At 38.1% G+C, this 14771-nt stretch overlaps 2 protein-coding genes across 3 annotated transcripts; one reads left to right on the forward strand and one right to left on the reverse strand.

Annotated features, from left to right (window-relative positions):
- Positions 1-1863: 1863 nt before the first annotated feature.
- On the forward strand, positions 1864-7975 carry cdk10 (cyclin-dependent kinase 10). Of its 2 annotated transcripts, XM_052543525.1 has the most exons (15): positions 1864-2247; positions 2692-2921; positions 3384-3494; positions 3591-3663; positions 3814-3885; positions 5123-5225; positions 5355-5436; positions 6079-6146; positions 6303-6355; positions 6622-6691; positions 6783-6842; positions 6992-7115; positions 7242-7381; positions 7464-7516; positions 7612-7975. In XM_052543525.1, exons 3-15 carry the CDS (start codon positions 3405-3407, stop codon positions 7704-7706), a joined length of 1083 nt encoding a protein of 360 aa, XP_052399485.1. In that variant the 5' UTR covers positions 1864-2247; positions 2692-2921; positions 3384-3404; the 3' UTR covers positions 7707-7975. The 2 variants fall into 2 exon arrangements, with proteins under 2 accessions (XP_052399485.1, XP_052399486.1); XM_052543526.1 differs by lacking the exons at positions 1864-2247; positions 2692-2921 and adding an exon at positions 3232-3268.
- A 525-nt stretch (positions 7976-8500) lies between these two features.
- vps4a (vacuolar protein sorting 4 homolog A) lies at positions 8501-14728 on the reverse strand. The gene is made up of 11 exons (XM_052543519.1): positions 14531-14728; positions 12874-12985; positions 12274-12418; positions 12123-12184; positions 11904-12023; positions 10902-11058; positions 10670-10818; positions 10202-10283; positions 9895-10114; positions 9603-9743; positions 8501-9405 (listed from the first exon to the last, which is right to left on the reverse strand). Exons 1-11 carry the CDS (start codon positions 14549-14551, stop codon positions 9304-9306), a joined length of 1311 nt encoding a protein of 436 aa, XP_052399479.1. The 5' UTR covers positions 14552-14728; the 3' UTR covers positions 8501-9303.
- Positions 14729-14771: the final 43 nt, after the last annotated feature.

The following is a 14771-nucleotide window of genomic DNA, read 5'->3' on the forward strand; positions in this document are numbered from 1 at the left end:
GTGCAAGAATTAGATGTTTTGTTTCCAGTCAAGACTTGGAGAAACTTGTTCATGCCTTTATCACCAGCAGGGTGTACTGTTGTAATGGGCTCCTCACCGGCCTTCCCAAAAAGACCATTAGACAGCAGCAGCTTATCCAGAACACTGCTGCCAGGATTCTGACTAGAACCAGAAAATCTGAGCATATCACACCAGTCCTCAGGTCCTTACACTGGCTTCCAGTTACATTTAGGATTTATTTTAAAGTACTTTTACTCGTCTATAAATCACTCACTGACCTAGGACCGAAATATATTGCAGATATGTTCACTGAACATAAACCTAACAGAGCCCTCAGATCATTAGGATCGAGTCAGTTAGAAATACCAAGGGTTCACACAAAACAAGGAGAGTCCGTTTTTAGTTACTATATTTTTGTTTTATTATTTCTTCATGACTATTTTACTTCCTTTTATGTTACGGACTATATAAATAAACTTGCCTTGCCTAGGACCTAAAAACTTTGCATGTAATAACTTAGAACACTGTCTAAGACTTGATGGCTGCTCTGTCAATTCTTCGTCATCAGTTCGGAACCAAGGTGTGCTATTTGATCGCAATCTTTCCTTAGAAAGCCACGTTTCTAGCATTTGTAAAACTGCATTTTTTAATCTCAGAAATATATCTAAATAAATTACAGCCTATGCTCTCAATGTCAAATGCAGGAATGTTAATCCATGCATTTATGACCTCAAGGTTAGATTATTATAATGCTTTACTGGGTGGATGTTCTGCACTCTTAGTAAACAAACTACAGCTAGTCCAAAATGCAGCAGCAAGAGTTCTTACTAGAACCAGGAAGTACAGTATGACCATATTAGCCCGGTCCTGTCATCGCTGCACTGGCTCCCTATCAAACATCGTATAGATTTTAAAATATTGCTTATTACTTATGAATGGTTTAGCACCTCAGTATTTGAATGAGCTTCGTTTACATTATAATCCTCTACGTCCGCTACGTTCTCAAAACTCAGGCAATTTGATAATACCTAGAATATCAAAATCAACTGCGGGCGGCAGATCCTTTTCCTATTTGGCGCCTAAACTCTGGAATAACCTACCTAACATTGTTCGGGAGGCAGACACACTCTTGCAGTTTAAATCTAGATTAAAGACCCATCTCCTTAACCTGGCTTACACATAACATACTAATATGCTTTTAATATCCAAATCCGTTAAAGGATTTTTAGGCTGCATTAATTAGGTAAACTGAAACCGGGAACACTTCCCATAACACCCAATGCACTTGCTACATCATTAGAAGAATGGCATCTACGCTAATATTAGTCTGTTTCTCTCTTATTCCGAGGTCACCGTATCCACCAGATCCAGTCTGTATCCAGATCAGATGGTGACACAAAATTATTGATGTCTGACCTGCTTTCTGATTATGTAAATGTTTAGTTTTAAGTTTTTTTTTTTTTTTGTTTGTTTGTTTTTTTTTACTTAACTTTACTTTACTTTAATAAACTTAAATGAGATGAGAGAGCAGATGAAGAACAATGAGTGTTTATTGATTTCTGTTTCTCAGTGAAGCTGTGCAGACTATGTGCTTCTGGCACATTTATATAAACTTTATAGGAATAAATACTTATCGCATCAATTAAGGCATCGCTATTTATTAATAGTTGTAACAGTATATTATAAGTGGTGAAATAGTAAATATAAAAAGCGACTGTTTGTGTTTGATTCTCTAAAAAAAAAAAAAAAACGAGTCATTCGCTAGGGCCACATGAGTTGCGCTAGTGTTATTCATTAAAAAGAACCGGCTCATTATAAGAGTCATTCGTTCATTCAGGGATCAGATTACACTGGACAGAGTGCGATGTGTGACTGTGTGGTCCCTGCCGTTGAACAAGTATTGTGTACTGCTGGAGATTCGGTGTATTTTAGTAGCCTGTATTCCGTATCCTACGTTTCGGGGAGAAATGCACATTAGATAACCTTTAACGGAGCCAGGACCAAGAATAAGAATAGGTTCTCTTAAGCCTATTAAAAAAAGTTCACGTCAGAGTGTGATGTGACTTCTTGTAGTTAGACGGGGGATTTGCAGTGTGTGCGATACTACATTGGATCAGGACTGAGAACCGGTCCGTGCTGCTCAGAAGAAGAGTTATATTCACATGGAGCATCAGATTCATTACTGAGAGATTCATTTCATTGCGTGATGGGGAATGGGCTCTGCAGCGAGAAAGAAGGTTCTCCCAGGTAAAACTGTCTTTTTGTCATTTTATCGGCATTATACTATTTCTAATAAACTAACGGGACAATTTAACTCCTCTATTCAGACATTAATAAAATGTGAATATGAACTTCATTTCAACTATATGAAGTTTTGTCAGACAGTCTGTCATTGTGTGGATTAATTGTTCTAAATGGGATTATTTTTTTCTGACGTAAACGTTCCTGTAATCCGGAGAGTGCATTTATTCATTGTTTTTAGAGAAAAGATAAACAAATATATGAAACAGCTCACAGAGGAAGTAATAATGTCCTGTCCGTTTTCATTGCAGTTTATTTGTTTTACATTATGGTAAAATAATGTAAATTATAATGTAAAATATTGCCCCCACATAATGTCACATATATTATTTATATTAATAATGTCACTGCAACTGTTATTCACATGCTTTTGGTTTTTAATTTCCACAGTAGAATCTCTTGGCACTGATTCGTCATCACCTTCATCAACACCACCTTCATCGTCTAATAATTCTGATGTACCGCTGATCATCGTCACAGCCCCATCTCGAGAAAACCTCTTAGAGAAGTCCGGGGGTCTGAGAATAGTGGATGCTCTTAAAGAGCCGCGGCCCATGGGACGTCCAGTGTTTGTTGGGCGAGGTCGTTTTGTCGTCACGGGCACAGCCTGATTTACACAGGTATGAAATAAAAATGTTAATGGTCAGTCCTCTGAGAAACTTTTAACGGGGATTTATTTATTTATTGTAAAAAAAAAAAAAAAAAAAAACTGGTGACATAAAAAGTAACAACTAACCACGTGACAGCGTTGTTTGAGTGTTTGTTTACAATCTTTGAGCATAGGTTTGGTAATAAAAATACATAAAAATACAAATGAATATATCACTTTAAATCCCAAATAAAGCCTGGTTTGCTTTATTAGCTTTAATTAGCGGTCTTTGTAAAAACCATTCTAACTGTTGTTGCGCAAGAACAGAAACTCATTGAACGCTGCCAGTTGTCCATTTGAATGTTCAAATGAGCGAGTGTAAGTTTTCACGGAGTTTCTCTTCCTGTTTTCTGTAGATGTGCTGCTATTTACATGAAACGTACAGTCATGCAATATTAAATTGCTATATGTGTTATATTAATCATTCATCCAGACGAATGTGGAGTGATTGGAGATGGAAAGCACATCAGAAACTGATCTAGAGCCGTTAAAGCTGAAATCTTTAAAAACCGACAGGACGTTTGTAATCCCGCACACAGAACGGGTGAGACACACTGTCTAATAAACTGTATCTTTGATTGTGAAAAACAAGATAAGCATTTCATTGCGTTTGCATTGTGTTTCTCCATGATGTGTGTAGTTAGGGAAATGCAGGAATGTGAAGGAGTTTGAGAAGATGAATCGGATTGGAGAGGGAACATATGGGATCGTGTGTGAGTCTTGTACAAATATGGCACAAATTAGATAAAATGTGATTTATAATCATAACCGTAGTGTGTCATTCATAAATAGCTTTATTATCAAACAGTTGTGCTGTCTGACAAGATATAACTCTTTTGATTAATAAATGTTTGGTTTTACAGACCGAGCACGTGACACAAGGACAAATGAGATTGTTGCCCTGAAGAAGGTTCGAATGGATAAAGAGAAAGATGGTCAGTTGCATCTTCACATGAAAATCAGTCATGTTTGCTGCTTTTTTTCCACAAGTGGGAGTTGCTATTCACTGAACAGTTTGCTTTTAGGTTTGTTAAAGTTGTATTCATCTGAAAATATTTTTGTCCAAAATGGGGAAAAGAAGAAACTGAGGTTACCTGAGCATTTTTTTCTAGCTGGCCTCCATTACACACATGTACTCCAGTCATTCAGGTTTATTTGTATAGCACCTTTTGACAATACACAGCTTCATAGTTGGATTACTACTTTATATCTCTCATTACTGTAATAGAAAATAAACAATTTATTGGTATAAAATTAGAGGTTGAAGTATTTTTATCAGGGAGCTGCGATAGTATTTCAGGCTTTTAATCCCTCATTGAGCAAACCACAGGTGACTTAATAACTCTGGTTGGACTCTATTGCTCAGACTATGAAAATTAAACTTTCTTTGAATTTTGAGATTTACAGATTAGGCAGACATTCAGGTCCTTCATGAGGTTAAGAGGGGTACGGAAAATTCATCATTGAGTCCAGCAGTCATGTGGCTCAGGTTGTGATTGTAGACATAGACATTTAGTGTAGAAAGGGAAACTGACCAAGGCAGAACCTAGCGTACTATCAACAAGCCACTATCTTTTGCGCCTGTAGTGATTATGATGGATTATATCATGCAAAGGATTATATCATGATAGAAGATTGTGTGAAGTACTGCGAAACTAGGCCATTGAAGGCTTTGTAAGTGATTTTCTTAAAGTTGATGCTCAATCTGAGAGGGAGATCCAGTGTAGAGAAAATAAAATGACAAATTATATTCTAGCATCTCATGTTTACTGGTGATTCAGCATTTCCTGATAATCTCCCTCGGGAGAAGCGCATACATTAAAAAAAGCAGAGGACCTAATACCAATCCTTGTGGTACTCTATACTTTACCTATGCTTGGTCTGACATTTCTTTGTTTGCACAAACAAACTGGTATTGGTCAGATAGGTTGGATCTGTGCCAACATAATCCTCAAGACAAAATGTTGTGGTTTATGGTGTTAAAAGCAGTGGTAAAATCTAACAGTACTAGAAAGGAGATGCAGCTTTGGTCAGATGATAAGTGCAGGTCATTTGCACAGTCACTGTACTATGATAAGGACTGAATCCTGACTTAAATGCTTCAATGAAACAAATGAGTTTCTCTGCAAAAGTTAACATTGAATTCTGTTTATTTTGTCTATATGTGTTCAGGGATTCCCATCAGCAGTTTGAGGGAAATTAACTTGCTGCTCAGATTGAGACACCCAAACATTGTGGAGCTGAAAGAAGTGGTGGTGGGAAGCCATTTGGAGAGGTGACTGAAGAAAATATGCTGTATGCTATACACTTACAGATATAACGACAGGCTTCTGTTTACTGCATTTGTGAATAAGCCTGGTGTACCGTGTTTTATTTCATAATGAGCTATTATTTTTCACGGCAGCCTCTTTCTGGTGATGAGTTACTGTGAGCAGGATCTGGCCAGTCTGCTGGAGAACATGCAGTCCCCGTTCTCTGAAGCTCAGGTGGGTTATATATGACATCATCACCGTGTCCTGAACAGCTACAGCAGTTCAGGTCATTAAATCCGAAAATTTAATTGGGCCATATTGTGAATACTCTATATACCTGATTCTATACTGATCTCTATATTACCTTTGACCTGGTTTAGTTTTGTAGTAAAATCTGTATTTTTCCAAAACCTTGGTATGTGCCGTGAGCACCATAAAAAGTTGCCACTTTGGAGGAAGTGTAACTTTTTTTTTTTTTTTTTTTTTTTTTTTTTTTAGAAAGGTTGATAGTAAGTATATGGTTATGAGATCTATAGGAATTTTAAAAATTTGACCTTAAAAAGATAATGCAAAAGAGGTACTTAATAAAACAAAATCATGTCTATTCATTATGATCCTTAATTGTTATATGCATCCAGAACTCATTCCAGTGACATCACCACTTCCACTCTCATTGATTAATAAGGTCCTTTGTCTTGAGCCTCTCTCTTTAGATTCCTTGTGTCCTGTATTTAAAGTGTGAGCAGTAGTACTGCGGTCCGCCTCATTTCCTGTCCGTCATTTCATTGAAAACCTGCTTGAACTCCCCCTACAGCATTTTCGGACCATGCTTGTAAAATATGAATATTAATCATTTTTTTCCTTTGTTCTGCACAGGTGAAGTGTATAGTTCTTCAGCTGCTTAAAGGACTGGCATATTTACATCACAACTTCATTCTTCACAGGTCAGAGTGTGTTCATTCATGCTTGTTCTGTTCGCTAAACGTTTCCATGTTTACAGCTGCCCAGTAAAGTTGCAATAATAATAATGCAACTAATGTTGAACGTCTAATAATGAGTCTTCTTAATTCTCATATTGATACTGGCGATCTTTATCAAAGGGATCTGAAGGTTTCCAATCTACTGATGACAGACAAGGGCTGTGTAAAGATAGGTGAGAGATAAAAAATAAACAATTATCATTTCTTAAATTAAAACAAAGGTGATCATTATGCAATCATAAATTAGAGAAAATTGTTACACACAAAAAAGCATTGTTTATGCATAGTAAATTTGTATAGTTTCTTGTTTCTTTCCGATTTTGTGGTAAAATAACACATGTTCCTGACTGTTTTTGGAGGTTCACCCACATATAACTGATCTGCTGTATGTAGACGTCTGTGTCCTGTCAGTGAACGATGTCTGGTGGTTTTTCCACAGCTGACTTCGGTCTGGCGCGTGTTTACGGTATCCCCTTACAGCCCATGACTCCTCGAGTAGTCACACTGTGGTAAGCAGATGAACTTCATGCTGATTAGTCTCAGTCACCCGGCTAATCTTTCAAATCCCTCTTTCCATCACTGACAATGTTTTCTTCACAGGTATCGAGCCCCAGAGCTCCTCCTAGGGACCAAGACGCAGACCACTGCCCTGGACATGTGGTGAGAGCGGGACGAACAGTGCTAGAGTAAACTGACAGAACCTCTGTGTGTTGTTACGCATTAGTTCAGTGTGTCTGGAGCTCTTTTAGTCTCGCCCAGCGGTGTGCAGCTTGTTCTTCATGAGCAGGTGTCATGTTCTCCCGCTGCAGGGCCGTTGGATGTATCTTTGCTGAGCTTCTTGCCCACAAGCCTCTTCTTCCTGGAGCGTCAGAGATCCAGCAGCTGGATTTGATCGTGCAGCTGCTGGGAACGCCGAATGAGAGCATCTGGCCGGTACGGCGCTCCGCTTCAGTATGAGACGCTTAAGTGAAATGTGTTTTCTTGTATCCTGTGTTTAGATGTAAGGATGAATGGTGATACTAGAGGTTAAACGCTCAAGGGGTTTGTTGTGAATTGTAGGGCTTCTTGCGCCTGCCGTTGGTTGGGCAGTACAGTCTGAGGAAGCAGCCCTACAACAACCTAAAGAACAAGTTCACCTGGTTATCAGAAGCTGGTTTGAGACTGCTCAACCTGCTGTTCATGTACAACCCACAGCGCCGGTAAAACACAGTGCATTTAATATATCATGTAGTGGTGCAGTGTAATAATCTATTTAATGATTACATGCTTTGTGTCTTACAGAGCCACAGCTAAAGATTGCTTAGAAAGTTCCTACTTCAAGGAAAAGCCCTTGCGTAAGCACAGGCTTATTTGGTTTCTTAGTCTCGCAGATTGAGATCTCGATATTTTAGGCAGATTTGCTGACTTTTTCTGGTGTTTCATTCTGCAGCATGTGAACCAGAGCTGATGCCCACGTTTCCTCATCACAGAAACAAACGAGGAGCTTCTGGGATGGAAAACCAGTCCAAAAGAAGCAAAGTCTGAAGCTCTGCTGCCTGATGAGTGGCGCTCGTCACCGATGACATCACAGATGTGTTTTACTTTCCAAATGGATATTTTTGTGCTTTTTCTGTAAGATACTGCACAAATTACATTACACTTCAGACTTACAGAGATGAAATACATTGTAAATAATGTTGTAATACTTGAATGTTTCTGCTGTTTTTGTATAAAGATAAAAAAAAGCTTTCTGTTCTGAATACAATAGCACGTGATTCATTTACATTAAAAATGTCACCTTTGCTGCATGTCAATTGTGGACTTGATCTGATGATTATGTTTTGTTCCTTTGTAAGACTGTATCTGTCTGCACAGCTTTATTCTCAAATTAATTGGGTATTTTAAAATTTTTCCCCCCTTTTTTTTTTATTTTATTTTTTTTAGTAATGAGTTTTCCTCATTTTACTCAGCAGAAAGTGAGGGAACAACTGATTGCTTTCAAATCCCTCGTTCATTTTTGAATCTCAAAACAATGCTTTATATAAAAAACATTTTTTTTAAAAGCCCTCCACAAAGAAAATATATAAGCAAGTTATTGAGCTGATTTTCAGAGATAGTTGAGTTGGTTGGCACATACGCTTGTGTAAATGTCTTCACAACAGTCTCCATTGTAAAACTATGTTCCCCTTTACAAATAAAAAGAGCTTTTTTTTCTGGAACAATACACCGCATGGTCAGAGAAAATGAGATGATGATTTGTTAATGTTACCGAACTATTGTCAGAAGGCAGGTTTATCCATTTAAAACAGACTGAATAGGCTGAAAAAACAATGCACAAATTCTTTTAAAAGTTATTTTGTTTTATCAGATTCGGTCAACATGTTATTATTCTTCAGAATGAATGACAGCTAATGGTCTGTAACACTTCATTATTACAACACATCTGCTTGATCAGTTTTTAAATGGGTGAAATGTTGATGGCTGAGCGTGTCAAACACATAACCAGGTCATATTTCAGCCCACAGGCAAAGGAAAATACACAGAAAACATTCTACCTCTACGAACAAATCTGAAAAGTCATTAAACAGACTTGATTTTTTTAACCAAAAATATGATTAAAGAACATCAAGCCTATTTTTTGCATTGTGACACTGTATCATGAAGCAAATCTCAAATACTATATGTAGCCATAAAAATCATCAGTATGAATAATTATGTCCAAACAGGCTTCAATTTCCTTCCAAATACAACAGATTTTCTTTTTCCAGTTTAATTCTTGGGTGAAAATCTGGACACAAAAGTTGAAGCTTAAAGTGATCTGCGCTCAAAACAAACCAAACAACTCTATTAAATTAAATAAATTAACATAAATCTTTGCTGAGAGCTTTAAGGGAACACAGACAAAAAAAAAACTTCATAAAATGAATACTTCAACAAATATGATTATGTAAACATAAAACAATTTACAGCAAGCTTCATGCTCTCCTCTTTTTCCACACTGCTGGATGTGATGTAGTGTTGGGCGATTAGAGATGCTAGATTAGACCACATGCTCCTGCGGGTTAGTTTAGAGTAGATCGTCCTGGTTGAGTTGGGACAGCTACATACGAATGGATGTTTGGATTGAACGGTGTGTCGTGGCTCAGCCCTCCTGTCCAAAATCCTCTGTGAACTTCCTCACCTTCAGCAGGTCTTCAGTGTTGACGGTGGGACGTGTGGTGGCCAGAGAGCGCAGCATGTCAGACTAGCAAACACACAAGTATAAATGTCATATACTCCTGTGATGCAAAGCTAGATTTTCAGTATTATTACTCCTGATCCTTCAGAAATCATTCAGCCCGTTGAGTTGAGCAGACTTCAGTGTGATAGTCAAACTCATACTGATACATGAATCAGAGACATGCTGAGTGTGAAAGGAAGTAACTGATCTCAGGATCTCACCATGCACACGATGGGCTCCAGCAGTTTGTCACCAGGGACATCCATCCAGGTCATCTCTATAGCATCAGGGTCACCGGGGGAACACGGCATCAGGAGGTCATCCACCACCACCGAGCTGTTACTGCGAGACGGCCCTCGCACCTGACGAGTACAAATCAAACATTCAGTGTCCAGAACTAGAAAGATTTTAAGAAAACCGAACACTTTGTTTCTGTCTATGCAATCGGACAGTTCACTGCTCCTGTCTAAATTTGCAAAACAATGTGTTGAAACCACAGATAGCTGACGTTACCTTTTTGAAGTGTGTGGCGGACTGCACTTTCCTGACCGGCTGCATGAGAGCGTCCCGCACGATGATGCTGATATCGGCTCCGGAGTATCCGTCTGTCTTGCGGGCCAGCTGACGCAGGTCTGCCTCGGTCAGATTGTGAGGTGTGTTCCCCAGATGTAAGCGAAACATGGTCGCTCTCGCCGGCTCCTCTGGGAGCGGGATGTAGATGCGCTTCTCAAACCTGCACCGACCACCGGGAGTCACTGATTAAAGACTTCAGTCAATAACATTAGCACTTTTCTTCTTTTAAAGCATTTTTCACACTGACCTCCTGCGTATGGCAGCATCAAGGACCCAGGGAATGTTAGTAGCACCCAGAACTAATATCCCATCACTGTTATTACCAACACCTGGCAAAGACAGACGCCCGCAAACCATTAAACCAATCCCAAGATTCAGAGGAAATCCTGCATCATTCTGTATGTGGGTCCATTCATTTTTGCTTACACTTTATATTAATGTGTACTTGTTACAGTGTTATCATACAGTTTAGTGCTGAGTAATACAAATAAGCAACATGCATTTATTATTAGGGTTAGGAACAGGGTTTAGTTTAGCGTTAGCTGCATAAAAGTTTGTATAATCAAATATTATTACAGACATAAATAAGGCTCATGAATGAAATGACAACAGCTAAGCCACACTGACGCTGACCACGTCGCCTAAACTAAGTGAAGCATCATTTACTCTACAGGATTCGTTTTTTCACAGCTCACAAACTGAGAGTTTTCCTCACCCTGCATCTGCACCAGGAACTCGGTCTTGATCCTGCGAGCGGCTTCGCTCTCGTTCTCGTTTCTGGATCCACAGAGAGAGTCCACCTCGTCTATGAAGATGATGGAGGGCTTGTGCTGGCGAGCCAGATCGAACAGATTCTTCACCAGTCTGAGGACATAAATCAACATGAATCATCCGGTGAGTCCTGCACCTCATGCAGACTGACAGCCACACAGTGAGCACACACTCACTTCTCACTCTCGCCCAGCCACTTCGACACCAGGTCCGAGGAAGACACGGAGAAGAAGGTGGAGTTATTGGCCTCGGTGGCCACAGCTTTGGCCAGATAAGACTTTCCTGTGCCGGGGGGCCCGAACAGAAGGATGCCCCTCCATGGAGTGCGCTTGCCTGCATCACAGCACATACACAGACGCTAGTCTTCAGGAAATCACATATAGGATCTTGATTCATTAAATAAAGAAGCTTAAAAAACATTTTACATATTCCATTATAACTCATAGATTATTACAAACCTTTCTGCCATCGTTTGATATAAGAAACATACTTCCATTCAAAGGTTTGGGGGTGGTAAAAATGTTTCATGTTTCTGAACTGAAAGAAATGTCCTATGCACACCAAGGCTACATTTATTTATTACCAGAAAACACAGTAAAAAAAAATGCAATTTCATGTAATTTTATATATATATATATATATATATATATATATTTCATGTCATTTTAATTTAATATTCAATTTCTCTAAATGTAATTTATTTCTGTGATGCTCCGCTGTATTTTCAGCATCATTCCTCCAGTCTTCAGTGTCACATGATCTTCAGAAATCATACTGATATGCTGATTTATAATCAAGAAACATATTTTCAATGTTGAAAACAGTGGAGTTGCAGAATATTTTTGTGTAAACTCTGATATCAAATTTTTTTCAGGATTTGTTGATGAATTGATGAAAAAAAAAAACATTAATTATTTATTTAGTCAGTCAGTTATTTATTATATCTTTTGTCCATGATAAAGTATTTACTGTCACTTTGGACAAGAGAGAAAAAAAACTTATTGGCCCCAAACGTTTGAACAGTGGTGTACATATTTGTGCTAACCCTTATAGTAATGGATTCATTAAAAACTAAATAAATAAATATCTGTCAGACTCTGTTTGCTGGGTAACACATGAGCTAGAGGATAACACAATATTATCCATTAATCTCTCAAATTACTGGGCCTCAGACTGACCTGTGAACAGGTGAGGGAATTTGATGGGCAGAATGACCGCCTCTTTCAGGGCTTCTTTTGCCCCCTCGAGTCCGGCCACATCACTCCACCTCACATTGGGCTTCTCCATCACAATCGCCCCTGAAATCATCAACCAACACCTCCTCATCATGATAACACACAAGACTGCAGGCGTGTTTCCTTTGCATTAACACAGAGACATTTAAGACACAGACTCACCCATCAGATGATCCTGGAGTTTCTTTTTTTCAGGATTTTCTCCCTCACTGTCACTGTCACTTCTGCACACACACACACACACACACACACACAGTTTATCTCTTGATTCATCAACACCACACAGCAGAACAAACACGAGCTGATAGAGTACTTCTCATTGCTCTGTGCTTCCTTCACTGGTTTCTTGCCCTGTTTGTCCTTGTTCTTCAAGTAGTCCTTGAGTTTCTCGGCTCTGTCCAGATACTGCACACACTTCCCACGAATGCTTTCCTTCGCCTTGTCACTGTGCGCTTCATCTGAGAAACCAAAGGATCAATGGTGCGTCTTTAAATATTTCATAAGAATTGTTACATTTACACATTACATGTAAATTTTAAATACATCTTGATCCAACTTTCAGTAACCCCCGCATGAAAGACTGAAAGGGAAGTAGTTTATGATTTTTCAACCTTTTGGACGTGAGTTAGCAGTGGACAGTGGATTTGCAGGACTCTCAATACAAGGCCGGCATCCATTCCCAATGCTATCACTTCTTTTTTGTATCTCTTGTTATTAGCTTTTCAACATTAACCAATAGCCTGCCAGACTTTGGTGACATCAGCCAAACAAGAGAGTTGTTTCAGAGGCAGTTTTATGAAAAACAAAGATTGACTTTATTTCCAATTGACTCTTCCAATTGAGATTTTCAGAAAGTGAATGGGGTTCATTTCTATTTGATTTGGAAAGCACGGAGTAGATGTAGTTCACTCACATTTGATGGCGTGCAGGAAGTACTCCACAGCGTGCTGGTAGAGCCTCAGCGCCTCCTCATAGTTCTTGGCCTTGTCCTCCTCTGTGGCTTTAGTGACCAGCTCAATCGCTTTCTGAACATGACAGATGACAGAGCTACTGATGGCTCCACGAACGGACAGACTAATCTATGATTTACATCAACTCAACCTGAGGTCAAAACACAGCAGGCTACAGTACCAATTCTGCTGGAATTAGAAACGTACATAAAAATGTGAAAATCTTGAATTTTGGGAGTTGAAAAAGATGTTAAAGCCCATGTATTCATTTTAAGAATAAAACGGTGAGTTTGATTGAGGGAAAAAAGATACTTTATATTTGTTTATCAGACATTTCTTTGGACACTAAACAAATTTAGTTTTGGACAATAAAATCATACAATTTAAAAGTTACAACAATCAAACAGGCCCATATGCCATTAGGGTACATGCATCCCGGAGGCAATAAATGAAATACTTATTTAAGTATTGCCTTTAGACTATGTACCCTAACAGAATACAAACATCCTAATAACAGTACATCTGACCTGAAAAATAAAGGATGTTCATTTAGTTTCATAACATTTGGAGTAATATCCACCCAACTTTTTGTGTTATCCCAATTTTTTGATTAAATTCACTGATATATAATGGGTGCTGAAGGTCTTTAGTTTTTTTTTTTTTTTTTTTTTTTTGCTCCATAAAATAGGTAAAATGTTTATTTTTAACCTTCTTTAAAGAAAATAATGCATTACTTAATGTCATCACCATTTAAGCAAATCTTTCTTCCAAATTTTATTAATTAAAATAATAATAAAATCAAAAAACGATGCCCTGGTAAAGCTTCAGAAATGTAGTTGATCTGATAAAGAATAATTAATAAGTATAAATAGATTATAGCAGCTATTCCAAAATGCACAGAGTATATACAGCCGAGCAAAAAGTGCTCGATTTCTATTTTTAAACATATTTTTCGTAAATACCAAGTAAATTATAAGTTCATCTTAAATTCAGCAATTCTGAGTACATCTAACTTAAATTCTATTACGTTTATATTAGACAGTTTTCAATTTTGTATTATTATAACTGTGGGCAATAACTGTCAGACTCCTGCCAGCAGTTTTTCTATATATTTTACTGTTTATTCTTCGATTTCCAAGTAAGTATGGATTTAATTCCAAGGAAATATCATGTAACTACTTGTTTAATTTCAGCAGTGTGTGTATATTTGATTAACTGGCATTGAATCGTTGACCCACAGACTGCAGATAAACAAACAGGCTTATTATAGGTGACGTTAATAAATAAATCTACAGCAGCCGATCAGAAATGACTTCATGAAAGCATGACAAGCTTAAACATATATTTCGACTGACATCTCTACAAAATTTTAGTTGTGTGCTATATCGAATAACATCTTATACATTATTATGCACTGAATTGAGTTTTGTTTACATGGATGCTAATGTCAAATTCAGCTAGCCTAACGTATTCTCCGAGGATTTCCGGTATGTTTCGACGTTAAACGCTCCTGACGTGTGTGAATTACGAACGACCAGTGATTACCGTTAATTTGTTCAGTTTATGATTTGATTAAATGTGGATGATGATGGACTACAGCTAAAGCTAATGTAAACTAACCTGCAGTGTTGACGTTGTCATTTCATCTCACGGTTTAGATGTTTCACTGCTGTGTCCTATTATTGGTATTTATTGTATATTTAAATTGTTCGTTAAACAACAAAACGATTAATTTAATGAAGGTTCATATAACGTAATAAGTGAACATAGAAGCGGAAGATGCTTCCCTCCAGTGTTCACTCGCGTCCTGTCCTCCGGAAACAAAGCTCCACGCATTAGTTCCATATCAAAACAAACAACA

Source organism: Carassius gibelio, chromosome A25 (genome assembly GCF_023724105.1).
Source record: "Carassius gibelio isolate Cgi1373 ecotype wild population from Czech Republic chromosome A25, carGib1.2-hapl.c, whole genome shotgun sequence".
In the NCBI taxonomy this organism is placed as follows: Eukaryota; Metazoa; Chordata; class Actinopteri; order Cypriniformes; family Cyprinidae; genus Carassius; species Carassius gibelio.